The following is a 27,776-nucleotide window of genomic DNA, read 5'->3' as shown; positions in this document are numbered from 1 at the left end:
AGAATAATAGTCAGGAGTAGTCATCTTTCACAGAATGCTGCAGTCAGGAGTAGTGGTCTTTCACAGAATGCTACGGTCAGGAGTAGTGGTCTTTCACAGAATGCTACGGTCAGGAGTAGTGGTCTTTCACAGAATGCTACGGTCAGGAGTAGTGGTCTTTAACAGAATGCTACGGTCAGGAGTAGTCGTCTTTCACAGAATGCTACGGTCAGGAGTAGTGGTCTTTCACAGAATACTACAGTCAGGAGTAGTGGTCTTTCACAGAATGCTACTGTCAGGAGTAGTGGTCTTTCACAGAATGCTACGGTCAGGAGTAGTGGTCTTTCACAGAATTCTACGGTCAAGAGTAGTCATCTTTCACAGAATGTTAGTCAGGAGTTGTCGTCTTTCACAGAATGCTGCAGTCAGGAGTTGTGGTCTTTCACAGAATGCTACTGTCAGGAGTAGTGGTCTTTCACAGAATGCTACGGTCAGGAGTAGTGGTCTTTCACAGAATGCTACGGTCAAGAGTAGTTGTCTTTCACAGAATGCTACTGTCAGGAGTAGTGGTCTTTCACAGAATGCTACGGTCAGGAGTAGTGGTCTTTCACAGAATGCTACGGTCAAGAGTAGTCATCTTTCACAGAATGTTAGTCAGGAGTTGTCATCTTTCACAGAATGCTGCAGTCAGGAGTAGTCATCTTTCACAGAATGATAGTCAGGAGTAGTTGTCTTTCACAGAATGATAGTCAGGAGTAGTCGTCTTTCACAGAATGCTACAGTCAGGAGTAGTCGTCTTTCACAGAATGCTACAGTCAGGAGTAGTCATCTTTCACAGAATGCTACGGTCAGGAGTAGTGGTCTTTAATAGAATGCTACGGTCAGGAGTAGTGGTCTTTAACAGAATGATAGTCAGGAGTAGTCATCTTTCACAGAATGCTACGTTCAGGAGTATTCATCTTTCACAGAATGCTACGGTCAGGTAGTCATGGTCTTTCACAGAATGCTACGGTCAAGAGTAGTTGTCTTTCACAGAATGCTACTGTCAGGAGTAGTGGTCTTTCACAGAATGCTACTGTCAGGAGTAGTGGTCTTTCACAGAATGCTACGGTCAGGAGTAGTGGTCTTTCACAGAATGCTACGGTCAAGAGTAGTCATCTTTCACAGAATGTTAGTCAGGAGTTGTCGTCTTTCACAGAATGCTGCAGTCAGGAGTAGTGGTCTTTCACGGAATGCTACGGTCAGGAGTAGTGGTGTTTCACAGAATGCTATGGTCAGGAGTAGTCATCTTTCACAGAATGCTGCAGTCAGGAGTAGTCATCTTTCACAGAATGCTGCAGTCAGGAGTAGTAGTCTTTCACAGAATGCTACGGTCAGGAGTAGTGGTCTTTCACAGAATGCTACGGTCAGGAGTAGTGGTCTTTCACAGAATGCTACGGTCAGGAGTAGTGGTCTTTCACAGAATGCTACGGTCAGGAGTAGTGGTCTTTCACAGAATGCTACGGTCAGGAGTAGTCGTCTTTCACAGAATGCTACGGTCAGGAGTAGTGGTCTTTCACAGAATGCTACGGTCAGGAGTAGTGGTCTTTCACAGAATGCTACGGTCAAGAGTAGTCGTCTTTCACAGAATGCTACGGTCAGGAGTAGTCATCTTTCACAGAATGCTGCGGTCAGGAGTAGTCATCTTTCACAGAATGATAGTCAGGAGTAGTCATCTTTCACAGAATGATAGTCAGGAGTAGTCATCTTTCACAGAATGCTGCAGTCAGGAGTAGTAGTCTTTCACAGAATGCTACGGTCAGGATTAGTCATCTTTCACAGAATGCTGCGGTCAGGAGTAGTCATCTTTCACAGATTGCTGCAGTCAGGAGTAGTGGTCTTTCACAGAATGCTACGGTCAGGAGTAGTGGTCTTTCACAGAATGCTACGGTCAGGAGTAGTGGTCCTTCACAGAATGCTACGGTCAGGAGTAGTCATCTTTCACAGAATGCTGCAGTCAGGAGTAGTCATCTTTCACAGAATGATAGTCAGGAGTAGTCATCTTTCACAGAATGCTACGGTCAAGAGTAGTCTTTCACAGAATACTACGGTCAAGAGTAGTCGTCTTTCACAGAATGCTACGGTCAGGAGTAGTGGTCTTTCACAGAATGCTATGGTCAGGAGTAGTGGTCTTTCACAGAATGCTACGGTCAGGAGTAGTGGTCTTTCACAGAATGCTACGGTCAGGAGTAGTCGTCTTTCACAGAATGCTACAGTCAAGAGTAGTCGTCTTTCACAGAATGCTACGGTCAGGAGTAGTCGTCTTTCACAGAATGCTACGGTCAGGAGTAGTCGTCTTTCACAGAATGCTACGGTCAGGAGTAGTCATCTTTCACAGAATGCTGCGGTCAGGAGTAGTCATCTTTCACAGAATGATAGTCAGGAGTAGTCATCTTTCACAGAATGATAGTCAGGAGTTGTCATCTTTCACAGAATGCTGCAGTCAGGAGTAGTCATCTTTCACAGAATGATAGTCAGGAGTAGTTGTCTTTCACAGAATGATAGTCAGGAGTAGTCGTCTTTCACAGAATGCTACAGTCAGGAGTAGTCGTCTTTCACAGAATGCTACAGTCAGGAGTAGTCATCTTTCACAGAATGCTACGGTCAGGAGTAGTCATCTTTCACAGAATGCTACGGTCAGGAGTAGTGGTCTTTAACAGAATGCTACGGTCAGGAGTAGTGGTCTTTCACAGAATGATAGTCAGGAGTAGTCATCTTTCACAGAATGCTACGTTCAGGAGTAGTGGTCTTTCACAGAATGCTACGGTCAGGAAGTAGTGGTCTTTCACAGAATGCTACGGTCAGGAGTAGTGGTCTTTCACAGAATGCTACGGTCAGGAGTAGTGGTCTTTCACAGAATGCTACGGTCAGGAGTAGTGGTCTTTCACAGAATGCTACGGTCAAGAGTAGTCATCTTTCACAGAATGCTACGGTCAGGAGTAGTCATCTTTCACAGAATGCTACGGTCAGGAGTAGTGGTCTTTCACAGAATGCTACGGTCAGGAGTAGTGGTCTTTCACAGAATGCTACGGTCAGGAGTAGTGGTCTTTCACAGAATGCTACGGTCAGGAGTAGTGGTCTTTCACAGAATGCTACGGTCAAGAGTAGTGGTCTTTCACAGAATGCTACGGTCAGGAGTAGTCATCTTTCACAGAATGCTGCAGTCAGGAGTAGTCATCTTTCACAGAATGATAGTCAGGAGTAGTCATCTTTCACAGAATGATAGTCAGGAGTAGTCATCTTTCACAGAATGCTGCAGTCAGGAGTAGTCATCTTTCACAGAATGCTACGGTCAGGAGTAGTGGTCTTTCACAGAATGCTACGGTCAAGAGTAGTCATCTTTCACAGAATGCTACGGTCAAGAGTAGTCATCTTTCACAGAATGCTACGGTCAAGAGTAGTCATCTTTCACAGAATGCTACGGTCAAGAGTAGTCATCTTTCACAGAATGCTACGGTCAGGAGTAGTGGTCTTTCACAGAATGCTACGGTCAAGAGTAGTGGTCTTTCACAGAATGCTACGGTCAGGAGTAGTCATCTTTCACAGAATGCTACGGTCAGGAGTAGTGGTCTTTCACAGAATGCTACGGTCAGGAGTAGTGGTCTTTCACAGAATGCTACGGTCAGAGTAGTCATCTTTCACAGAATGCTACGGTCAGGAGTAGTGGTCTTTCACAGAATGCTACGGTCAGGAGTAGTCATCTTTCACAGAATGCTACGGTCAGGAGTTGTGGTTTTTCACAGAATGCTCCGGTCAGGAGTAGTGGTCTTTCACAGAATGCTCCGGTCAGGAATAGTGGTCTTTCACAGAATGCTACGGTCAGGAATAATAGTGGTCTTTCACAGAATGCTACGGTCAGGAGTAGTCATCTTTCACAGAATGCTACGGTCAGGAGTAGTGGTCTTTAATAGAATGCTACGGTCAGGAGTAGTGGTCTTTAACAGAATGATAGTCAGGAGTAGTCATCTTTCACAGAATGCTACGTTCAGGAGTATTCATCTTTCACAGAATGCTACGGTCAAGAGTAGTGGTCTTTCACAGAATGATACGGTCAGGAGTAGTCATCTTTCACAGAATGATAGTCAGGAGTAGTAATCTTTCACAGAATGCTGCAGTCAGGAGCAGTTATTTTTCACAGAATGATAGTCAGGAGCAGTCATCTTTCACAGAATGCTGCAGTCAGGAGCAGGTATTTTTCACAGAATGATAGTCAGGAGTAGTAATCTTTCACAGAATGCTACGGTCAGGAGTAGTCATCTTTCACAGAATGCTACGGTCAGGAGTAGTTATCTTTCACAGAATGATAGTCAGGAGTAGTAATCTTTCACAGAATGCTGCAGTCAGGAGCAGTTATTTTTCACAGAATGATAGTCAGGAGCAGTTATTTTTCACAGAATGATAGTCAGGAGCAGTTATTTTTCACAGAATGATAGTCAGGAGCAGTTATTTTTCACAGAATGATAGTCAGGAGCAGTTATTTTTCACAGAATGACAGTCAGGAGCAGTTATTTTTCACAGAATGATAGTCAGGAGTAGTCCTCTTTAAAAACAATACATTGACAGCTCTTAGATCCGCACACTGCTGTGGCCCGTGCGCATGTAATGGCTCTTTAACGGGACTCGGTCCTAGCGGTTCTTAGAGTTTGGGTCACGTGCCAAGATCGGCTATGCCAGCCGGTAGAGGCTCGACTGTGTTACCGCCAGCGTACCGCTTAATGAGAGAGTGAAAGAGAGAGAGAGGGGTGTTGTTGATATTGTAAACCGGTGACAGGTATCGTCCCTTACGTCGTCCTTCTTATCTTACCTCCGGTACTCCCCTTGATGGTGTGTATAAAAAGAGAATAGAAGATGACGCGAGGCTGAGTGAGTTTAACGGGAAGATGCTCCTCGTCAGTGTGCCTGTGCTCCTTCTGCTTTCGGTAGTCGGTAAAGATGCGGCTGACCTCCCCGCGACAGACGCGTCGTTTCTTCCGGACCTGGAGCTGCGTAGCGGTGGACAACCCGGTCCGTCGCTACCCGCTTCTCCGACCACCTCTCTAGACCGCTTCCAGGTTCAGCCCCGGGAGGAGTATGCCTCGCCGGGTATTGCCTTGGCCCGGTCCGCCGAGGAACCGTCCGCGACCACGGAGGACGGCGGGGAGTCGCACCGCCACGGCGGGGGGTTTCAGATGGTGCAGTGGGAATGGAGCTACGTTCAGACGCCTTACATTATCGCGATATGGATCCTGGTGGCCAGCGTCGCGAAAATCCGTAAGTGGGGGACATCTGACCCTATTATCTGAATGTACTGACATATAACCGAGTTACCAAGCAACCATTGGATCTCTGTCATATCCCGCAGTCTATAAAAGCTATTTTAGCAAAAACCTATAAATATGGCCATGACACATGAAGGGCTGTTTTAGTCTATTTGACCATTTTAAACTATTTTAAACTTAAAGTTCGATGTAACAGGAATTTACCAGCGACACTAAAGAGAAGTCCTTCTAGATGTAATGGTCAGCTAGGTATTTATAGAGAAGTCCTTCTAGATGTAATGGTCAGCTGGGTATTTATAGAGAAGTCCTTCTAGATGTAATGGTCAGCTAGGTATTTATAGAGAAGTCCTTCTAGATGTAATGGTCAGCTGGGTATTTATAGAGAAGTCCTTCTAGATGTAATGGTCAGCTAGGTATTTATAGAAAGTCCTTCTAGATGTAATGGTCAGCTGGTAATGGTATTTATAGAGAAGTCCTTCTAGATGTAATGGTCAGCTGGGTATTTATAGAGAAGTCCTTCTAGATGTAATGGTCAGCTTATTTATAGAGAAGTCCTTCTAGATGTAATGGTCAGCTGGGTATTTATAGAGAAGTCCTTCTAGATGTAATGGTCAGCTGGGAAGTCCTTCTAGATTAATGGTCAGCTAGGTATTTATAGAGAAGTCCTTCTAGATGTAATGGTCAGCTGGGTATTTATAGAGAAGTCCTTCTAGATGTAATGGTCAGCTGGGTATTTATAGAGAAGTCCTTCTAGATGTAATGGTCAGCTATTTATAGGTATTTATAGATTTATAGAAGTCCTTCTAGATGTAATGGTCAGCTGGGTATTTATAGAGAAGTCCTTCTAGATGTAATGGTCAGCTGGGTATTTATAGAGAAGTCCTTCTAGATGTAATGGTCAGCTAGGTATTTATAGATTTATAGAGAAGTCCTTCTAGATGTAATGGTCAGCTGGGTATTTATAGAGAAGTCCTTCTAGATGTAATGGTCAGCTTCTAGATGTAATGGTCATTTATAGAGAGATGTCAGCTTATTTATAGAGAAGTCCTTCTAGATGTAATGGTCAGCTAGGTATTTATAGAGAAGTCCTTCTAGATGTAATGGTCAGCTAGGTATTTATAGAGAAGTCCTTCTAGATGTAATGGTCAGCTGGGTATTTATAGAGAAGTCCTTCTAGATGTAATGGTCAGCTAGGTATTTATAGAGAAGTCCTTCTAGATGTAATGGTCAGCTGGGTATTTATAGAGAAGTCCTTCTAGATGTAATGGTCAGCTAGGTATTTATAGAGAGATGTAATGTCCTTCCTTCTAGATGTAATGGTCAGCTAGGTATTTATAGAGAAGTCCTTCTAGATGTAATGGTCAGCTGGGTATTTATAGAGAAGTCCTTCTAGATGTAATGGTCAGCTGGGTATTTATAGAGAAGTCCTTCTAGATGTAATGGTCAGCTGGGTATTTATAGAGCTGGGTATTTAGTCCTTCTAGATGTAATGGTCAGCTGGTATTTATAGAGAAGTCCTTCTAGATGTAATGGTCAGCTAGGTATTTATAGAGAAGTCCTTCTAGATGTAATGGTCAGCTGGGTATTTATAGAGAAGTCCTTCTAGATGTAATGGTCAGCTGGGTATTTATAGAGAAGTCCTTCTAGATGTAATGGTCAGCTAGGTATTTATAGAGAAGTCCTTCTAGATGTAATGGTCAGCTGGGTATTTATAGAGAAGTCCTTCTAGATGTAATGGTCAGCTGGGTATTTATAGAGAAGTCCTTCTAGATGTAATGGTCAGCTAGGTATTTATAGAGAAGTCCTTCTAGATGTAATGGTCAGCTGGGTATTTATAGAGAAGTCCTTCTAGATGTAATGGTCAGCTAGGTATTTATAGAGAAGTCCTTCTAGATGTAATGGTCAGCTAGGTATTTATAGAGAAGTCCTTCTAGATGTAATGGTCAGCTAGGTATTTATAGAGAAGTCCTTCTAGATGTAATGGTCAGCTAGGTATTTATAGAGAAGTCCTTCTAGATGTAATGGTCAGATGTAATGGTCAGCTGGGTATTTATAGAGAAGTCCTTCTAGATGTAATGGTCAGCTAGGTATTTATAGAGAAGTCCTTCTAGATGTAATGGTCAGCTGGGTATTTATAGAGAAGTCCTTCTAGATGTAATGGTCAGCTAGGTATTTATAGAGAAGTCCTTCTAGATGTAATGGTCAGCTAGGTATTTATAGAGAAGTCCTTCTAGATGTAATGGTCAGCTGGGTATTTATAGAGAAGTCCTTCTAGATGTAATGGTCAGCTAGGTATTTATAGAGAAGTCCTTCTAGATGTAATGGTCAGCTGGGTATTTATAGAGAAGTCCTTCTAGATGTAATGGTCAGCTAGGTATTTATAGAGAAGTCCTTCTAGATGTAATGGTCAGCTAGGTATTTATAGAGAAGTCCTTCTAGATGTAATGGTCAGCTAGGTATTTATAGAAGTCCTTCTAGATGTAATGGTCAGCTTCTAGATGTAATGGTCAGCTAGGTATTTATAGAGAAGTCCTTCTAGATGTAATGGTCAGCTAGGTATTTATAGAGAAGTCCTTCTAGATGTAATGGTCAGCTGGGTATTTATAGAGAAGTCCTTCTAGATGTAATGGTCAGCTGGGTATTTATAGAGAAGTCCTTCTAGATGTAATGGTCAGCTAGGTATTTATAGAGAAGTCCTTCTAGATGTAATGGTCAGCTGGGTATTTATAGAGAAGTCCTTCTAGATGTAATGGTCAGCTGGGTATTTATAGAGAAGTCCTTCTAGATGTAATGGTCAGCTGGTATTTATAGAGAAGTCCTTCTAGATGTAATGGTCAGCTGGTATTTATAGAGAAGTCCTTCTAGATGTAATGGTCAGCTGGGTATTTATAGAGAAGTCCTTCTAGATGTAATGGTCAGCTGGGTATTTATAGAGAAGTCCTTCTAGATGTAATGGTCAGCTGGGTATTTATAGAGAAGTCCTTCTAGATGTAATGGTCAGCTGGGTATTTATAGAGAAGTCCTTCTAGATGTAATGGTCAGCTGGGTATTTATAGAGAAGTCCTTCTAGATGTAATGGTCAGCTGGGTATTTATAGAGAAGTCCTTCTAGATGTAATGGTCAGCTGGGTATTTATAGAGAAGTTAGATGTAATGGTCAGAATTTATAGTCCTTCTAGATGTAATGGTCAGCTGGGTATTTATAGATGTAATGTCCTTCTAGATGTAATGGTCAGCTAGGTATTTATAGAGAAGTCCTTCTAGATGTAATGGTCAGCTAGGTATTTATAGTCCTTCTAGATGTAATGTCCTTCTAGATGTAATGGTCAGCTGGGTATTTATAGAGAAGTCCTTCTAGATGTAATGGTCAGCTGGGTATTTATAGATGAAGTCCTTCTAGATGTAATGGTCAGCTAGGTATTTATAGAGAAGTCCTTCTAGATGTAATGGTCAGCTGGTATTTATAGAGAAGTCCTTCTAGATGTAATGGTCAGCTGGGTATTTATAGAGAAGTCCTTCTAGATGTAATGGTCAGCTAGGTATTTATAGATGAAGTCCTTCTAGATGTAATGGTCAGCTAGGTATTTATAGAGAAGTCCTTCTAGATGTAATGGTCAGCTGGTATTTATAGAGAAGTCCTTCTAGATGTAATGGTCAGCTGGGTATTTATAGAGAAGTCCTTCTAGATGTAATGGTCAGCTGGGTATTTATAGAGAAGTCCTTCTAGATGTAATGGTCAGCTGGGTATTTATAGAGAAGTCCTTCTAGATGTAATGGTCAGCTGGTATTTATAGAGAAGTCCTTCTAGATGTAATGGTCAGCTGGTATTTATAGAGAAGTCCTTCTAGATGTAATGGTCCTTCTAGATGTAATGGTCTGGTATTTATAGAGAAGTCCTTCTAGATGTAATGGTCAGCTAGGTATTTATAGAGAAGTCCTTCTAGATGTAATGGTCAGCTAGGTATTTATAGAGAAGTCCTTCTAGATGTAATGGTCAGCTAGGTATTTATAGAGAAGTCCTTCTAGATGTAATGGTCAGCTAGGTATTTATAGAGAAGTCCTTCTAGATGTAATGGTCAGCTGGGTATTTATAGAGAAGTCCTTCTAGATGTAATGGTCAGCTGGGTATTTATAGAGAAGTCCTTCTAGATGTAATGGTCAGCTAGGTATTTATAGAGAAGTCCTTCTAGATGTAATGGTCAGCTATTTATAGGTATTTATAGAGAAGTCCTTCTAGATGTAATGGTCAGCTATATTTATAGGTCCTTCTAGATGTAATGGTCAGCTATTTATAGAGAAGTCCTTCTAGATGTAATGGTCAGCTGGGTATTTATAGAGAAGTCCTTCTAGATGTAATGGTCAGCTGGGTATTTATAGAGAAGTCCTTCTAGATGTAATGGTCAGCTGGGTATTTATAGAGAAGTCCTTCTAGATGTAATGGTCAGCTGGTATTTATGAGAAGTCCTTCTAAGTCCTTCTAGATGTAATGGTCAGCTGGGTATTTATAGAGAAGTCCTTCTAGATGTAATGGTCAGCTGGGTATTTATAGAGAAGTCCTTCTAGATGTAATGGTCAGCTGGGTATTTATAGAGAAGTCCTTCTAGATGTAATGGTCAGCTAGGTATTTATAGAGAAGTCCTTCTAGATGTAATGGTCAGCTAGGTATTTATAGAGAAGTCCTTCTAGATGTAATGGTCAGCTGGGTATTTATAGAGAAGTCCTTCTAGATGTAATGGTCAGCTTCTAGATGGTATTTATAGAGAAGTCCTTCTAGATGTAATGGTCAGCTGGGTATTTATAGAGAAGTCCTTCTAGATGTAATGGTCAGCTGGGTATTTATAGAGAAGTCCTTCTAGATGTAATGGTCAGCTGGGTATTTATAGAGAAGTCCTTCTAGATGTAATGGTCAGCTTCTAGATGGTATTTATAGAGAAGTCCTTCTAGATGTAATGGTCAGCTAGGTATTTATAGAGAAGTCCTTCTAGATGTAATGGTCAGCTGGGTATTTATAGAGAAGTCCTTCTAGATGTAATGGTCAGCTGGGTATTTATAATGGTCAGCTGGGTATTTATAGAGTCCTTCTAGATGTAATGGTCAGCTGGGTATTTATAGAGAAGTCCTTCTAGATGTAATGGTCAGCTGGGTATTTATAGAGAAGTCCTTCTAGATGTAATGGTCAGCTCAGATGTAATGGTCTGATGTAATGGTATTTATAGAGAAGTCCTTCTAGATGTAATGGTCAGCTGGGTATTTATAGAGAAGTCCTTCTAGATGTAATGGTCAGCTGGGTATTTATAGAGAAGTCCTTCTAGATGTAATGGTCAGCTAGGTATTTATAGAGAAGTCCTTCTAGATGTAATGGTCAGCTAGGTATTTATAGAGAAGTCCTTCTAGATGTAATGGTCAGCTGGGTATTTATAGAGAAGTCCTTCTAGATGTAATGGTCAGCTGGGTATTTATAGAGAAGTCCTTCTAGATGTAATGGTCAGCTAGGTATTTATAGAGAAGTCCTTCTAGATGTAATGGTCAGCTGGGTATTTATAGAGAAGTCCTTCTAGATGTAATGGTCAGCTGGGTATTTATAGAGAAGTCCTTCTAGATGTAATGGTCAGCTAGGTATTTATAGAGAAGTCCTTCTAGATGTAATGGTCAGCTGGGTATTTATAGAGAAGTCCTTCTAGATGTAATGGTCAGCTAGGTATTTATAGAGAAGTCCTTCTAGATGTAATGGTCAGCTGGGTATTTATAGAGAAGTCCTTCTAGATGTAATGGTCAGCTGGGTATTTATAGAGAAGTCCTTCTAGATGTAATGGTCAGCTGGTATTTATAGAGAAGTCCTTCTAGATGTAATGGTCAGCTAGGTATTTATAGAGAAGTCCTTCTAGATGTAATGGTCAGCTGGGTATTTATAGAGAAGTCCTTCTAGATGTAATGGTCAGCTGGTATTTATAGAGAAGTCCTTCTAGATGTAATGGTCAGCTGGGTATTTATAGAGAAGTCCTTCTAGATGTAATGGTCAGCTGGGTATTTATAGAGAAGTCCTTCTAGATGTAATGGTCAGCTGGGTATTTATAGAGAAGTCCTTCTAGATGTAGATGTAATGGTCAGCTGGGTATTTATAGAGAAGTCCTTCTAGATGTAATGGTCAGCTGGGTATTTATAGAGAAGTCCTTCTAGATGTAATGGTCAGCTGGGTATTTATAGAGAAGTCCTTCTAGATGTAATGGTCAGCTGGGTATTTATAGAGAAGTCCTTCTAGATGTAATGGTCAGCTGATGGTATTTATAGAGAAGTCCTTCTAGATGTAATGGTCAGCTAGGTATTTATAGAGAAGTCCTTCTAGATGTAATGGTCAGCTGGGTATTTATAGAGAAGTCCTTCTAGATGTAATGGTCAGCTGGGTATTTATAGAGAAGTCCTTCTAGATGTAATGGTCAGCTTCTAGATGGTATTTATAGAGAAGTCCTTCTAGATGTAATGGTCAGCTGGGTATTTATAGAGAAGTCCTTCTAGATGTAATGGTCAGCTGGGTATTTATAGAGAAGTCCTTCTAGATGTAATGGTCAGCTGGGTATTTATAGAGAAGTCCTTCTAGATGTAATGGTCAGCTGGGTATTTATAGAGAAGTCCTTCTAGATGTAATGGTCAGCTGGGTATTTATAGAGAAGTCCTTCTAGATGTAATGGTCAGCTGGGTATTTATAGAGAAGTCCTTCTAGATGTAATGGTCAGCTGGGTATTTATAGAGAAGTCCTTCTAGATGTAATGGTCAGCTGGGTATTTATAGAGAAGTCCTTCTAGATGTAATGGTCAGCTGGGTATTTATAGAGAAGTCCTTCTAGATGTAATGGTCAGCTGGGTATTTATAGAGAAGTCCTTCTAGATGTAATGGTCAGCTGGGTATTTATAGAGATGTTTCTAGATGTAATGGTCAGCTGGGTATTTATAGAGAAGTCCTTCTAGATGTAATGGTCAGCTGGGTATTTATAGAGAAGTCCTTCTAGATGTAATGGTCAGCTAGGTATTTATAGAGAAGTCCTTCTAGATGTAATGGTCAGCTAGGTATTTATAGAGAAGTCCTTCTAGATGTAATGGTCAGCTGGGTATTTATAGAGAAGTCCTTCTAGATGTAATGGTCAGCTGGGTATTTATAGAGAAGTCCTTCTAGATGTAATGGTCAGCTGGGTATTTATAGAGAAGTCCTTCTAGATGTAATGGTCAGCTGGGTATTTATAGAGAAGTCCTTCTAGATGTAATGGTCAGCTGGGTATTTATAGAGAAGTCCTTCTAGATGTAATGGTCAGCTAGGTATTTATAGAGAAGTCCTTCTAGATGTAATGGTCAGCTGGGTATTTATAGAGAGATGTCAGCTGGGTATTTATAGAGAAGTCTTCTAGATGTAATGGTCAGCTGGGTATTTATAGAGAAGTCCTTCTAGATGTAATGGTCAGCTGGGTATTTATAGAGAAGTCCTTCTAGATGTAATGGTCAGCTGGGTATTTATAGAGAAGTCCTTCTAGATGTAATGGTCAGCTGGGTATTTATAGAGAAGTCCTTCTAGATGTAATGGTCAGCTGGGTATTTATAGAGAAGTCCTTCTAGATGTAATGGTCAGCTGGGTATTTATAGAGAAGTCCTTCTAGATGTAATGGTCAGCTAGGTATTTATAGAGAAGTCCTTCTAGATGTAATGGTCAGCTAGAGAAGTCCTTCTAGATGTAATGGTCAGCTGGGTATTTATAGAGAAGTCCTTCTAGATGTAATGGTCAGCTGGGTATTTATAGAGAAGTCCTTCTAGATGTAATGGTCAGCTGGGTATTTATAGAGAAGTCCTTCTAGATGTAATGGTCAGCTGGGTATTTATAGAGAAGTCCTTCTAGATGTAATGGTCAGCTGGGTATTTATAGAGAAGTCCTTCTAGATGTAATGGTCAGCTGGGTATTTATAGAGAAGTCCTTCTAGATGTAATGGTCAGCTGGGTATTTATAGAGAAGTCCTTCTAGATGTAATGGTCAGCTGGGTATTTATAGAGAAGTCCTTCTAGATGTAATGGTCAGCTGGGTATTTATAGAGAAGTCCTTCTAATGTAATGGTCAGCTGGGTATTTATAGAGAAGTCCTTCTAGATGTAATGGTCAGCTGGGTATTTATAGAAAAGTCCTTCTAGATGTAATGGTCAGCTGGGTATTTATAGAAGTCCTTCTAGATGTAATGGTCAGCTGGGTATTTATAGAGAAGTCCTTCTAGATGTAATGGTCAGCTGGGTATTTATAGAGAAGTCCTTCTAGATGTAATGGTGTTTTGGTAAGCTGTTTATGAGAAATGTTTTGATGTAATGGACAGAGCTGATTGACCAATTCCATTATATCAATGATATGGTTATAACCATATAGGCTATAAGGACTGACCATCCATGATATCAACAAATATAATGTTGATTGGGGCTAGTTATAACGTTGATAAAATATAAATAAATAAACGCGTTGAGCGCTACTGAACAGTACGACGAACGGTACACAGCCCGACTCTTGTTGTTTGTGATTTTGTTGTCATGGACAACTGATTGAGGCTCGTTGATTCGGGTTAATAAAAAAAAATAAACGCTTTGTTCATGGATTGGCAGCCTTTGAGCGCGACTGAAAAGTGCTATTTTACATGTGATAAATGAATGTCATGTGCTGCATTTGCTATATAGACCTCTGATTTACCTTTTTGTTGGTGACACTTTGATATCTTGATAAAATGCAGCTGTTTAAAGGGGAAATAACAAAACGGACGCCCCGCCTCTGTTTTGGTAAAACGCTGAAGGATGGGGCCTGGAGAAATGTAACCACTCTCAGATTAAACAGACAGAGCTGTGGATACAATGACCGACCATTCCATTATATCAATATTATAGTTATAACCATGTTATGAGGCTATACAGGACTGACCATCCATGATATCAACATTATAGTTATAACCATGTTATGAGGCTATACAGGACTGACCATCCATGATATCAACATTATAGTTATAACCATGTTATGAGGCTATACAGGACTGACCAGTGTTTGTTTACATTTACTTTGTTTACAAACATTGGAGAAAAACAGTTTATATTCTGGGTTGGAGTTTAACAGTTGAACTAAGCTCAATAAGCATGTATAAATTATATTCTTCAAGAATTAATGGTTTTATACACACACACACACACACACACACACACACACACACACACACACACACACACCACACAAATGTTTGCACCTACTCATTCCATTTTTTTTTTAAACTATTTTCTCCATTGTAGAATAATAGTGATGACATCACTACACAACGGGCGGCAGGGTAGCCTTGTGGTTAGAGCGTTGGACTGGTAACCGAAAGGTTCAAAGTAGCAACCCTTACCTTTGATGACAGCTTTGCCCACGCTTGGCATTCTGTCAACCAACTACACCTGGAATGTTCTGGTTGAGAACATAGTGGTCTCTGACATCATAGTGGTCTCTGACATCATAGTGGTCTCTGACATCATAGTGGTCTCTGACATCATAGTGGTCTCTGACATCACAGTGGTCTCTGACATCACAGTGGTCTCTGACATCACAGTGGTCTCTGACATCATAGTGGTCTCTGACATCATAGTGGTCTCTGACATCATAGTGGTCTCTGACATCACAGTGGTCTCTGACATCACAGTGGTCTCTGACATCACAGTGGTCTCTGACATCATAGTGGTCTCTGACATCATAGTGGTCTCTGACATCATAGTGGTCTCTGACATCACAGTGGTCTCTGACATCACAGTGGTCTCTGACATCACAGTGGTCTCTGACATCACAGTGGTCTCTGACATCACAGTGGTCTCTGACATCACAGTGGTCTCTGACATCACAGTGGTCTCTGACATTATAGTGGTCTCTGACATCACAGTGGTCTCTGACATCACAGTGGTCTCTGACATCACAGTGGTCTCTGACATCACAGTGGTCTCTGACATCATAGTGGTCTCTGACATCATAGTGGTCTCTGACATCATAGTGGTCTCTGACATCATAGTGGTCTCTGACATCACAGTGGTCTCTGACATCACAGTGGTCTCTGACATCACAGTGGTCTCTGACATCACAGTGGTCTCTGACATTATAGTGGTCTCTGACATCACAGTGGTCTCTGACATCACAGTGGTCTCTGACGTCATAGTGGTCTCTGACATTATAGTGGTCTCTGACATTATAGTGGTCTCTGACATCACAGTGGTCTCTGACATCATAGTGGTCTCTGACATCACAGTGGTCTCTGACATAATAGTAGTCTCTGACATCACATTTGTCTCTGACATCACATTTGTCTCTGACATCACAGTGGTCTCTGACATCACATTTGTCTCTGACATCACAGTGGTCTCTGACATTACAGTGGTCTCTGACATTATAGTGGTCTCTGACATCACAGTGGTCTCTGACATCACAGTGGTCTCTGACATCACAGTGGTCTCTGACATCACAGTGGTCTCTGACATCACAGTGGTCTCTGACATTATAGTGGTCTCTGACATTATAGTGGTCTCTGACATCACAGTGGTCTCTGACATCACAGTGGTCTCTGACATCACAGTGGTCTCTGACATTATAGTGGTCTCTGACATTATAGTGGTCTCTGACATTATAGTGGTCTCTGACATCACAGTGGTCTCTGACATCACAGTGGTCTCTGACATCACAGTGGTCTCTGACATTATAGTGGTCTCTGACATTATAGTGGTCTCTGACATCACAGTGGTCTCTGACATCACAGTGGTCTCTGACATCACAGTGGTCTCTGACATTATAGTGGTCTCTGACATCACAGTGGTCTCTGACATCACAGTGGTCTCTGACATCACAGTGGTCTCTGACATCACAGTGGTCTCTGACATCACAGTGGTCTCTGACATCATAGTGGTCTCTGACATCATAGTGGTCTCTGACATCACAGTGGTCTCTGACATCACAGTGGTCTCTGACATTATTGTAGTCTCTGACATCACAGTGGTCTCTGACATTATTGTAGTCTCTGACATCATAGTGGTCTCTGACATCATAGTGGTCTCTGACATTATAGTGGTCTCTGACATTATAATGGTCTCTGACATCACAGTGGTCTCTGACATCACAGTGGTCTCTGACATCATAGTGGTCAATACTCTACTGTACCAGTACTAGTACCATCTCTACTGTACCAATACTACTACCATCTCTACTGTACCAATACTACTACCATCTCTACTGTACCAATACTACTACCATCTCTACTGTACCAATACTACTACCATCTCTACTGTACCAATACTACTACCATCTCTACTGTACCAATACTAGTACCATCTCTACTGTACCAGTACCAATACTACTACCATCTCTACTGTACCAATACTACTACCATCTCTACTGTACCAATACCACTACCATCTCTACTGTAGCAATACTACTACCATCTCTACTGTACCGATACTACTACCATCTCTACTGTACCAATACTACTACCATCTCTACTGTACCAGTACCAATACTACTACCATCTCTACTGTACCAATACCACTACCATCTCTACTGTACCAATACTACTACCATCTCTACTGTACCAATACTACTACCATCTCTACTGTACCAATACTACTACTACTACCATCTCTACTGTACCAGTACTACTACCATCTCTACTGTACCAGTACCAATACTACTACCATCTCTACTGTACCAATACTACTACCATCTCTACTGTACCAATACTACTACCATCTCTACTGTACCAATACTACTACCATCTCTACTGTTCCAATACTACTACCATCTCTACTGTTCCAATACTACTACCATCTCTACTGTACCAATACCACTACCATCTCTACTGTACCAGTACTACTACCATCTCTACTGTACCAGTACTACTACCATCTCTACTGTACCACTACCAATACTACTACCATCTCTACTGTACCAATACTACTACCATCTCTACTGTACCAATACCAATACTACTACCATCTCTACTGTACCAATACTACTACCATCTCTACTGTAGCAATACTACTACCATCTCTACTGTAGCAATACTACTACCATCTCTACTGTAGCAATACTACTACCATCTCTACTGTACCAATACTACTACCATCTCTACTGTACCAATACTACTACCATCTCTACTGTACCAGTACTACTACCATCTCTACTGTACCAGTACTACTACCATCTCTACTGTAGCAATACTACTACCATCTCTACTGTACCAATACCAATACTACTACCATCTCTACTGTACCAATACTACTACCATCTCTACTGTAGCAATACTACTACCATCTCTACTGTAGCAATACTACTACCATCTCTACTGTAGCAATACTACTACCATCTCTACTGTACCAATACTACTACCATCTCTACTGTACCAATACTACTACCATCTCTACTGTACCAATACTACTACCATCTCTACTGTAGCAATACTACTACCATCTCTACTGTACCAATACTACTACCATCTCTACTGTACCAATACTACTACCATCTCTACTGTACCAATACTACTACCATCTCTACTGTACCAATACTACTACCATCTCTACTGTACCAGTACTACTACCATCTCTACTGTACCAATACCAATACTACTACCATCTCTACTGTAGCAATACTACTACCATCTCTACTGTACCAATACCAATACTACTACCATCTCTACTGTACCAATACTACTACCATCTCTACTGTAGCAATACTACTACCATCTCTACTGTACCAATACTACTACCATCTCTACTGTACGCAATACTACTACCATCTCTACTGTACCAGTACTACAACCATCTCTACTGTACCAATACTACTACCATCTCTACTGTACCAATACCACTACCATCTCTACTGTACCAATACTACTACCATCTCTACTGTACCAGTACCAATACTAGTACCATCTCTACTGTACCAGTACTACTACCATCTCTACTGTACCAATACTACTACCACCTCTACTGTACCAGTACCAATACTACTACCATCTCTACTGTACCAGTACTACTACCATCTCTACTGTACCAGTACTACTACCATCTCTACTGTACCAATACTACTACCATCTCTACTGTACCAGTACTACTACCATCTCTACTGTACCAATACTACTACCATCTCTACTGTACCAATAATACTACCATCTCTACTGTACCAGTACCACTACCATCTCTACTGTACCAGTACTACTACCATCTCTACTGTACCAGTACTACTACCATCTCTACTGTACCAATACCATCTCTACTGTACCAGTACTACTACCATCTCTACTGTACCAGTACTACTACCATCTCTACTGTACCAGTACTACTACCATCTCTACTGTACCAGTACTACTACCATCTCTACTGTACCAATACTACTACCATCTCTACTGTACCTGTACTACTACCATCTCTACTGTACCAATACTACTACCATCTCTACTGTACCTGTACTACTACCATCTCTACTGTACCAATACTACTACCATCTCTACTGTACCTGTACCAATACTACTACCATCTCTACTGTACCAATACTAGTACCATCTCCACTGTACCTGTACCAATACTAGTACCATCTCTACTGTACCTGTACCAATACTAGTACCATCTCTACTGTACCAATACTAGTACCATCTCCACTGTACCTGTACCAATACTACTACCATCTCTACTGTACCAATACTAGTACCATCTCCACTGTACCTGTACCAATACTAGTACCATCTCTACTGTACCAATACTACTACCATCTCTACTGTACCAGTACTACTACCATCTCTACTGTACCAGTACTACTACCATCTCTACTGTACCAATACTACTACCATCTCTACTGTACCAATACTACTACCATCTCTACTGTACCAATACTACTACCATCTCTACTGTACCAGTACCAATACTACTACCATCTCTACTGTACCAATACTACTACCATCTCTACTGTACCAGTACCAATACTACTACCATCTCTACTGTACCAATACTACTACCATCTCTACTGTACCAATACTACTACCATCTCTACTGTACCAATACTACTACCATCTCTACTGTACCAGTACCAATACTACTACCATCTCTACTGTACCAATACTACTACCATCTCTACTGTACCAGTACCAATACTACTACCATCTCTACTGTACCAATACTACTACCATCTCTACTGTACCAATACCAATACTACTACCATCTCTACTGTACCAATACTACTACCATCTCTACTGTACCAGTACCAATACTACTACCATCTCTACTGTACCAATACTACTACCATCTCTACTGTACCAGTACTACTACCATCTCTACTGTACCAGTACTACTACCATCTCTACTGTACCAATACTACTACCATCTCTACTGTACCAATACTACTACCATCTCTACTGTAGCAATACTACTACCATCTCTACTGTACCAGTACCAATACTACTGCCATCTCTACTGTACCTGTACCAATACTACTACCATCTCTCCTGCACCTGTACCAATACTACTACCATCTCTACTGTACCAATACTTTCTACCACGTCTACTGTACCAATACTACTACCATCTCTACTGTACCAATACTACTGCCATCTCTACTGTACCAATACTACTACCACCTCTACTGTACCAATACCAATACTACTGCCATCTCTACTGTACCAATACTACTACCACCTCTACTGTACCAATACCAATACTACTACCATCTCTACTGTACCAATACTACTACCATCTATACTGTACCAATACTACTACCATCTCTACTGTACCAATACTACTACCATCTCTACTGTACCAGTACCAATACTACTACCACCTCTACTGTACCAATACTACTACCATCTCTACTGTACCGATACTACTACCATCTCTACTGTACCAGTACCAATACTACTACCATCTCTACTGTACCAATACTACTACCATCTCTCCTGTACCAATACTACTACCATCTCTACTGTACCAATACTACTACCATCTCTACTGTACCAATACTACTACCATCTCTACTGTACCAATACTACTACCATCTCTACTGTACCAGTACCAATACTACTACCATCTCTACTGTACCAATACTACTACCATCTCTACTGTACCAATACTACTACCATCTCTACTGTACCAATACTACTACCATCTCTACTGTACCAGTACTACTACCATCTCTACTGTACCAATACTACTACCATCTCTACTGTACCGATACTACTACCATCTCTACTGTACCAGTACCAATACTACTACCATCTCTACTGTACCAATACTCTGCTAAATGGCATATATTATTATTATTATTATTATTACTACCATCTCTACTGTACCAATACTACTACCATCTCTACTGTACCAATACTACTACCATCTCTACTGTACCAGTACCAATACTACTACCATCTCTACTGTACCAATACTACTACCATTTCTACTGTACCAGTACTACTAGCGTCTCCGAATACAACAGGTGTAGAGCTTACAGTGAAATGTTTACTTACAAGCCCAACAATGCAGTTTTCAGAAAAATACCTAAACAAAGGTAAGAGATAAGAAAAACAAATAATTGTTTAGCTGCCAGACACACCCAAACTATGGGACTAGCAGCTCCTTCAATATGTCAACTCTCTCTCTCTCTCTGTCCCTCTATCCTCTCTCTCTGTCCCTCTATCCTCTCTCTCTGTCCCTCTGTCCTTTCTCTCTGTCCCTCTATCCTCTCTCTCTCTCTGTCCCTCTATCCTCTCTCTCTGTCCCTCTATCCTCTCTCTCTGTCCCTCTGTCCTCTCTCTCTGTCCCTCTGTCCTTTCTCTCTGTCCCTCTATCCTCTCTCTCTCTCTGTCCCTCTATCCTCTCTCTCTGTCCCTCTGTCCTTTCTCTCTGTCCCTCTATCCTCTCTCTCTCTCTGTCCCTCTATCCTCTCTCTCTCTCTGTCCCTCTATCCTCTCTCTCTGTCCCTCTATCCTCTCTCTCTGTCCCTCTATCCTCTCTCTCTATCCCCTCTCTCTTTCCCTCCATCCTCTCTCTCTGTCCCTCTATCCTCTCTCTCTGTCCCTCTATCCTCTCTCTCTGTCCCTCTATCCTCTCTCTCTGTCCCTCTATCCTCTCTCTCTGTCCCTCTGTCCTCTCTCTCTGTCCCTCTCCTCTCTCTCTGTCCCTCTATCCTCTCTCTCTCTCTGTCCCTCTATCCTCTCTCTCTGTCCCTCTATCCTCTCTCTCTGTCCCTCTATCCTCTCTGTCCCTCTATCCTCTCTCTCTCTGTCCCTCTATCCTCTCTCTCTCTGTCCCTCTATCCTCTCTCTCTGTCCCTCCATCCTCTCTCTCTGTCCCTCTATCCCCTATCCTCTCTCTCTGTCCCTCTATCCTCTCTCTCTGTCCCTCTATCCTCTCTCTCTCTGTCCCTCTATCCTCTCTTCTCTCTGTCCCTCTATCCTCTCTCTCTGTCCCCTCTCTCTTTCCCTCCATCCTCTCTCTCTGTCCCTCTATCCCCTCTCTCTTTCCCTCTATCCCCTCTCTCTTTCCCTCCATCCTCTCTCTCTGTCCCTCTATCCTCTCTCTCTGTCCCTCTATCCTCTCTCTCTATCCTCTCTCTCTCTGTCCCTCTATCCTCTCTCTCTCTGTCCCTCTATCCTCTCTCTCTCTGTCCCTCTATCCTCTCTCTCTGTCCCTCTATCCTCTCTCTCTATCCCCTCTCTCTTTCCCTCCATCCTCTCTCTCTGTCCCTCTATCCTCTCTCTCTGTCCCTCTATCCTCTCTCTCTATCCTCTCTCTCTCTGTCCCTCTATCCTCTCTCTCTCTCTGTCCCTCTATCCTCTGTCCCTCTATCCTCTCTCTCTCTGTCCCTCTATCCTCTCTCTCTCTGTCCCTCTATCCTCTCTCTCTCTCTGTCCCTCTATCCTCTCTCTCTCTCTGTCCCTCTATCCTCTCTCTCTCTCTGTCCCTCTATCCTCTCTCTCTCTCTGTCCCTCTATCCTCTCTCTCTCTGTCCCTCTATCCTCTCTCTCTCTCTGTCCCTCTATCCTCTCTCTCTCTGTCCCTCTATCCTCTCTCTCTCTGTCCCTCTATCCTCTCTCTCTCTGTCCCTCTATCCCTCTATCCTCTCTCTCTCTCTGTCCCTCTATCCTCTCTCTCTCTCTGTCCCTCTATCCTCTCTCTCTCTCTGTCCCTCCATCCTCTCTCTCTCTGTCCCTCCATCCTCTCTCTCTCTGTCCCTCTATCCTCTCTCTCTGTCCCTCTATCCTCTCTCTCTTTCCCTCCATCCTCTCTCTCTTTCCCTCCATCCTCTCTCTCTATCCCCTCTCTCTGTCCCTCTATCCTCTCTCTGTCCCTCTATCCTCTCTTTCTATCTTCTCTCTCTGTCCCTCTATCCTCTCTCTCTATCTTCTCTCTCTGTCCCTCTATCCTCTCTCTGTCCCTCTATCCTGCATCTCTGTCCCTCTATCTTCTCTCTCTATCCTCCCTCTCTGTCCCTCTATCCTCTCTCTCTATCCTCTCTCCCTGTCCCTCTATCCTCTCTCTGTCCCTCTATCTTGCATCTCTGTCCCTCTATCCTCTCTCTCTATTCTCTCTCTCTGTCCCTCTATCCTCTCTCTCTATCCTCTCTCTCTGTCCCTCTATCCTCTCTCTCTGTCCCTCTATCCTCTCTCTCTGTCCCTCTATCATCTCTCTGTTTCTCCCTCTCTCTCCTTGTAGTGTTTCTCCCTCTCCCCCTGTAGTGTTTCTCCCTCTCCCCCTGTAGTGTTTCTCCCTCTCCCCCTGTAGTGTTTCTCCCTCTCCCCCTGTAGTGTTTCTCCCTGTAGTGTTTCTCCCTGTAGTGTTTCTCCCTCTCTCTCCCTGTAATGTTTCTCCCTCTCTCTCCCTGTAGTGTTTCTCCCTCTCTCTCCCTGTAGTGTTTCTCCCTGTAGTGTTTCTCCCTGTAGTGTTTCTCCCTGTAGTGTTTCTCCCTCTCTCTCCCTGTAGTGTTTCTCCCTCTCTCCCCCTGTAGTGTTTCTCCCTGTAGTGTTTCTCCCTCTTTCTCCCTGTAGTGTTTCTCCCTGTAGTGTTTCTCCCTGTAGTGTTTCTCCCTCTCTCTCCCTGTAGTGTTTCTCCCTCTCTCTCCCTGTAGTGTTTCTCCCTGTAGTGTTTCTCCCTCTCTCTCCCTGTAGTGTTTCTCCGTCTCTCTCCCTGTAGTGTTTCTCCCTGTAGTGTTTCTCCCTGTAGTGTTTCTCCCTGTAGTGTTTCTCCCTCTCTCTCCCTGTAGTGTTTCTCCCTCTCTCTCCCTGTAGTGTTTCTCCCTCTCTCTCCCTGTAGTGTTTCTCCCTCTCTCTCCCTGTAGTGTTTCTCCCTCTCTCGCCCTGTAGTGTTTCTCCCTCTCTCTCCCTGTAGTGTTTCTCCCTCTCTCTCCCTGCAGTGTTTCTCCCTCTCTCTCCCTGTAGTGTTTCTCCCTGTAGTGTTTCTCCCTGTAGTGTTTCTCCCTCTCTCTCCCTGTAGTGTTTCTCCCTGTCCCTGTGTTTCTCCCTCTCTCTCCCTGTAGTGTTTCTCCCTGTAGTGTTTCTCCCTGTAGTGTTTCTCCCTGTAGTGTTTCTCCCTCTCTCTCCCTGTAGTGTTTCTCCCTCTCTCTCCCTGTAGTGTTTCTCCCTCTCTCTCCCTGTAGTGTTTCTCCCTGTAGTGTTTCTCCCTCTCTCTCCCTGTAGTGTTTCTCCCTCTCTCTCCCTGTAGTGTTTCTCCCTGTAGTGTTTCTCCCTCTCTCTCCCTGTAGTGTTTCTCCCTGTAGTGTTTCTCCCTCTCTCTCCCTGTAGTGTTTCTCCCTCTCTCTCCCTGTAGTGTTTCTCCCTCTCTCTCCCTGTAGTGTTTCTCCCTGTAGTGTTTCTCCCTCTCTCTCCCTGTAGTGTTTCTCCCTCTCTCTCCCTGTAGTGTTTCTCCCTGTAGTGTTTCTCCCTCTCTCTCCCTGTAGTGTTTCTCCCTCTCTCCCTGTCTGTTTCTCCCTGTAGTGTTTCTCCCTCTCTCCTGTTTCTCCCTCTTTCTCCCTGTAGTGTTTCTCCCTGTAGTGTTTCTCCCTGTAGTGTTTCTCCCTGTAGTGTTTCTCCCTGTAGTGTTTCTCCCTGTAGTGTTTCTCCCTGCAGTGTTTCTCCCTCTCTCTCCCTGTAGTGTTTCTCCCTGTAGTGTTTCTCCCTGTAGTGTTTCTCCCTCTCTCTCCCTGTAGTGTTTCTCCCTGTAGTGTTTCTCCCTCTCTCTCCCTGTAGTGTTTCTCCCTGTAGTGTTTCTCCCTGTAGTGTTTTTCCCTGTAGTGTTTCTCCCTCTCTCTCCCTGTAGTGTTTCTCCCTCTCTCTCCCTGTAGTGTTTCTCCCTCTCTCTCCCTGTAGTGTTTCTCCCTGTAGTGTTTCTCCCTGTAGTGTTTCTCCCTGTAGTGTTTCTCCCTGTAGTGTTTCTCCCTGTAGTGTTTCTCCCTGTAGTGTTTCTCCCTCTCTCTCCCTGTAGTGTTTCTCCCTCTCTCTCCCTGTAGTGTTTCTCCCTCTCTCTCCCTGTAGTGTTTCTCCCTGTAGTGTTTCTCCATGTAGTGTTTCTCCCTCTCTCTCCCTGTAGTGTTTCTCCCTGTAGTGTTTCTCCATGTAGTGTTTCTCCCTCTCTCTCCCTGTAGTGTTTCTCCCTCTCTCTCCCTGTAGTGTTTCTCCCTCTCTCTCCCTGTAGTGTTTCTCCCTCTCTCTCCCTGTAGTGTTTCTCCCTCTCTCTCCCTGTAGTGTTTCTCCCTGTAGTGTTTCTCCCTGTAGTGTTTCTCCCTGTAGTGTTTCTCCCTGTAGTGTTTCTCCCTCTCTCTCCCTGTAGTGTTTCTCCCTGTAGTGTTTCTCCCTGTTGTGTTTCTCCCTGTAGTGTTTCTCTCTCTCTCCCTGTAGTGTTTCTCCCTGCTGTGTTTCTCCCTCTCTCTCCCTGTAGTGTTTCTCCCTCTCTCTCCCTGTCGTGTTTCTCACTGTAGTGTTTCTCACTGTAGTGTTTCTCCCTGTAGTGTTTCTCACTGTAGTGTTTCTCCCTGTAGTGTTTCTCCCTGTAGTGTCTCTACCTGCAGTGTTTCTCCCTGTAGTGTTTCTCCCTCTCTCTCCCTGTAGTGTTTCTCCCTGTAGTGTTTCTCCCTGTAGTTTCTCCCTGTAGTGTTTCTCCCTGTAGTGTTTCTCTCTCTCTCCCTGTAGTGTTTCTCCCTGCTGTGTTTCTCCCTCTCTCTCCCTGTAGTGTTTCTCCCTATCTCTCCCTGTAGTGTTTCTCCCTCTCTCTCCCTGTAGTGTTTCTCCCTGTAGTGTTTCTCCCTGTAGTGTTTCTCCCTGTAGTGTTTCTCCCTGTAGTGTTTCTCCCTCTCTCTCCCTATAGTGTTTCTCCCTCTCTCTCCCTGTAGTGTTTCTCCCTCTCTCTCCCTGTCGTGTCTCTCCCTCTCTCTCCCTGTAGTGTTTCTCCCTGTAGTGTTTCTCCCTGTAGTGTTTCTCCCTCTCTCTCCCTGTAGTGATTCTCCCTCTCTCTCACTGTAGTGTTTCTCCCTGTAGTGTTTTTCCCTGTAGTGTTTCTCCCTCTCTCTCCCTGTAGTGTCTCTCCCTCTCTCTCCCTGTAGTGTTTCTCCCTGTAGTGTTTCTCCCTGTAGTGTTTCTCCCTCTCTCTCCCTGTAGTGTCTCTCCCTCTCTCTCCCTGTAGTGTTTCTCCCTGTAGTGTTTCTCCCTGTAGTGTTTCTCCCTCTCTCTCCCTGTAGTGTTTCTCCCTCTCTCTCACTGTAGTGTTTCTCCCTGTAGTGTTTCTCCCTGTAGTGTTTCTCCCTCTCTCTCCCTGTAGTGTTTCTCCCTCTCTCTCCCTGTAGTGTTTCTCCCTGTAGTGTTTCTCCCTGTAGTGTTTCTCCCTGTAGTGTTTCTCCCTCTCTCTCCCTGTAGTGTTTCTCCCTCTCTCTCCCTGTAGTGTTTCTCCCTGCAGTGTTTCTCCCTCTCTCTCCCTGTAGTGTTTCTCCCTGTAGTGTTTCTCCCTGTAGTGCATTATGGGACCTGGTCAGATGTAGTGCATTATGGGACCTGGTCAGATGTAGTGCATTATGGGACCTGGTCAGATGTGGTGCATTATGGGACCTAGTCAGGTGTAGTGCATTATGGGACCTGGTCAGATGTAGTGCATTATGGGACGTGGTCATATGTAGTGCATTATGGGACCTGGTCAGGTGTAGTGCATTATGTGACCTAGTCAGGTGTAGTGCATTATGGGACCTAGTCAGGTGTAGTGCATTATGGGACCTGGTCAGGTGTAGTGCATTATGGGACCTGGTCAGATGTAGTGCATTATGGGACCTGGTCAGATGTAGTGCATTATGGGACCTGGTCAGGTGTAGTGCATTATGGGACCTGGTCAGATGTAGTGCATTATGGGACCTGGTCAGATGTAGTGCATTATGGGACCTGGTCAGATGTAGTGCATTATGGGACCTGGTCAGATGTAGTGCATTATGGGACCTGGTCAGATGTAGTGCATTATGGGACCTGGTCAGATGTAGTGCATTATGGGACCTGGTCAGATGTAGTGCATTATGGGACCTGGTCAGATGTAGTGCATTATGGGACCTGGTCAGATGTAGTGCATTATGGGACCTGGTCAGGTGTAGTGCATTATGGGACCTGGTCAGATGTAGTGCATTATGGGACCTGGTCAGATGTAGTGCATTATGGGACCTGGTCTGGTGTAGTGCATTATGGGACCTGGTCAGATGTAGTGCATTATGGGACCTGGTCAGGTGTAGTGCATTATGGGACCTGGTCAGATGTAGTGCATTATGCGACCTGGTCAGATGTAGTGCATTATGGGACCTGGTCAGATGTAGTGCATTATGGGACCTGGTCAGATGTAGTGCATTATGGGACCTGGTCAGATGTAGTGCATTATGGGACCTGGTCAGGTGTAGTGCATTATGGGACCTGGTCAAATGTAGTGCATTATGGGACCTGGTCAGATGTAGTGCATTATGGGACCTGGTCAAATGTAGTGCATTATGGGACCTGGTCAGATGTAGTGCATTATGGGACCTGGTCAGATGTAGTGCATTATGGGACCTGGTCAGATGTGTAGTGCATTATGGGACCTGGTCAGATGTAGTGCATTATGGGACCTGGTCAGGTGTAGTGCATTATGGGACCTGGTCAGATGTAGTGCATTATGGGACCTGGTCAGATGTAGTGCATTATGGGACCTGGTCTGGTGTAGTGCATTATGGGACCTGGTCAGATGTAGTGCATTATGGGACCTGGTCAGGTGTAGTGCATTATGGGACCTGGTCAGATGTAGTGCATTATGCGACCTGGTCAGATGTAGTGCATTATGGGACCTGGTCAGATGTAGTGCATTATGGGACCTGGTCAGATGTAGTGCATTATGGGACCTGGTCAGGTGTAGTGCATTATGGGACCTGGTCAGGTGTAGTGCTTTATGGGACCTGGTCAGATGTACCTATTTATTTTACCTTTATTAAGATCAGTTAAGAACAAATTCTTATTTTCAGTG

General features: G+C 43.3%; 1 protein-coding gene across 1 annotated transcript in view; it reads left to right on the top strand.

Annotated features, from left to right (window-relative positions):
- Positions 1 to 4,634: 4,634 nt before the first annotated feature.
- Positions 4,635 to 27,776, top strand: part of LOC127928046 (sodium/hydrogen exchanger 5-like) — a 113,040-nt gene continuing 89,898 nt past the window's right edge. Inside the window, 1 exon segment of the mRNA XM_052514947.1 lies at positions 4,635 to 5,268. Coding sequence (XP_052370907.1) covers positions 4,899 to 5,268 — 370 coding nt within the window. The 5' untranslated portion in view covers positions 4,635 to 4,898.

This window comes from Oncorhynchus keta, unplaced genomic scaffold (genome assembly GCF_023373465.1).
Source record: "Oncorhynchus keta strain PuntledgeMale-10-30-2019 unplaced genomic scaffold, Oket_V2 Un_scaffold_20273_pilon_pilon, whole genome shotgun sequence".
NCBI classification, from domain to species: Eukaryota; Metazoa; Chordata; class Actinopteri; order Salmoniformes; family Salmonidae; genus Oncorhynchus; species Oncorhynchus keta.
Note: the sequence above shows the minus strand (reverse complement) of the source record. Positions and strands in the feature narration are given on the sequence as shown.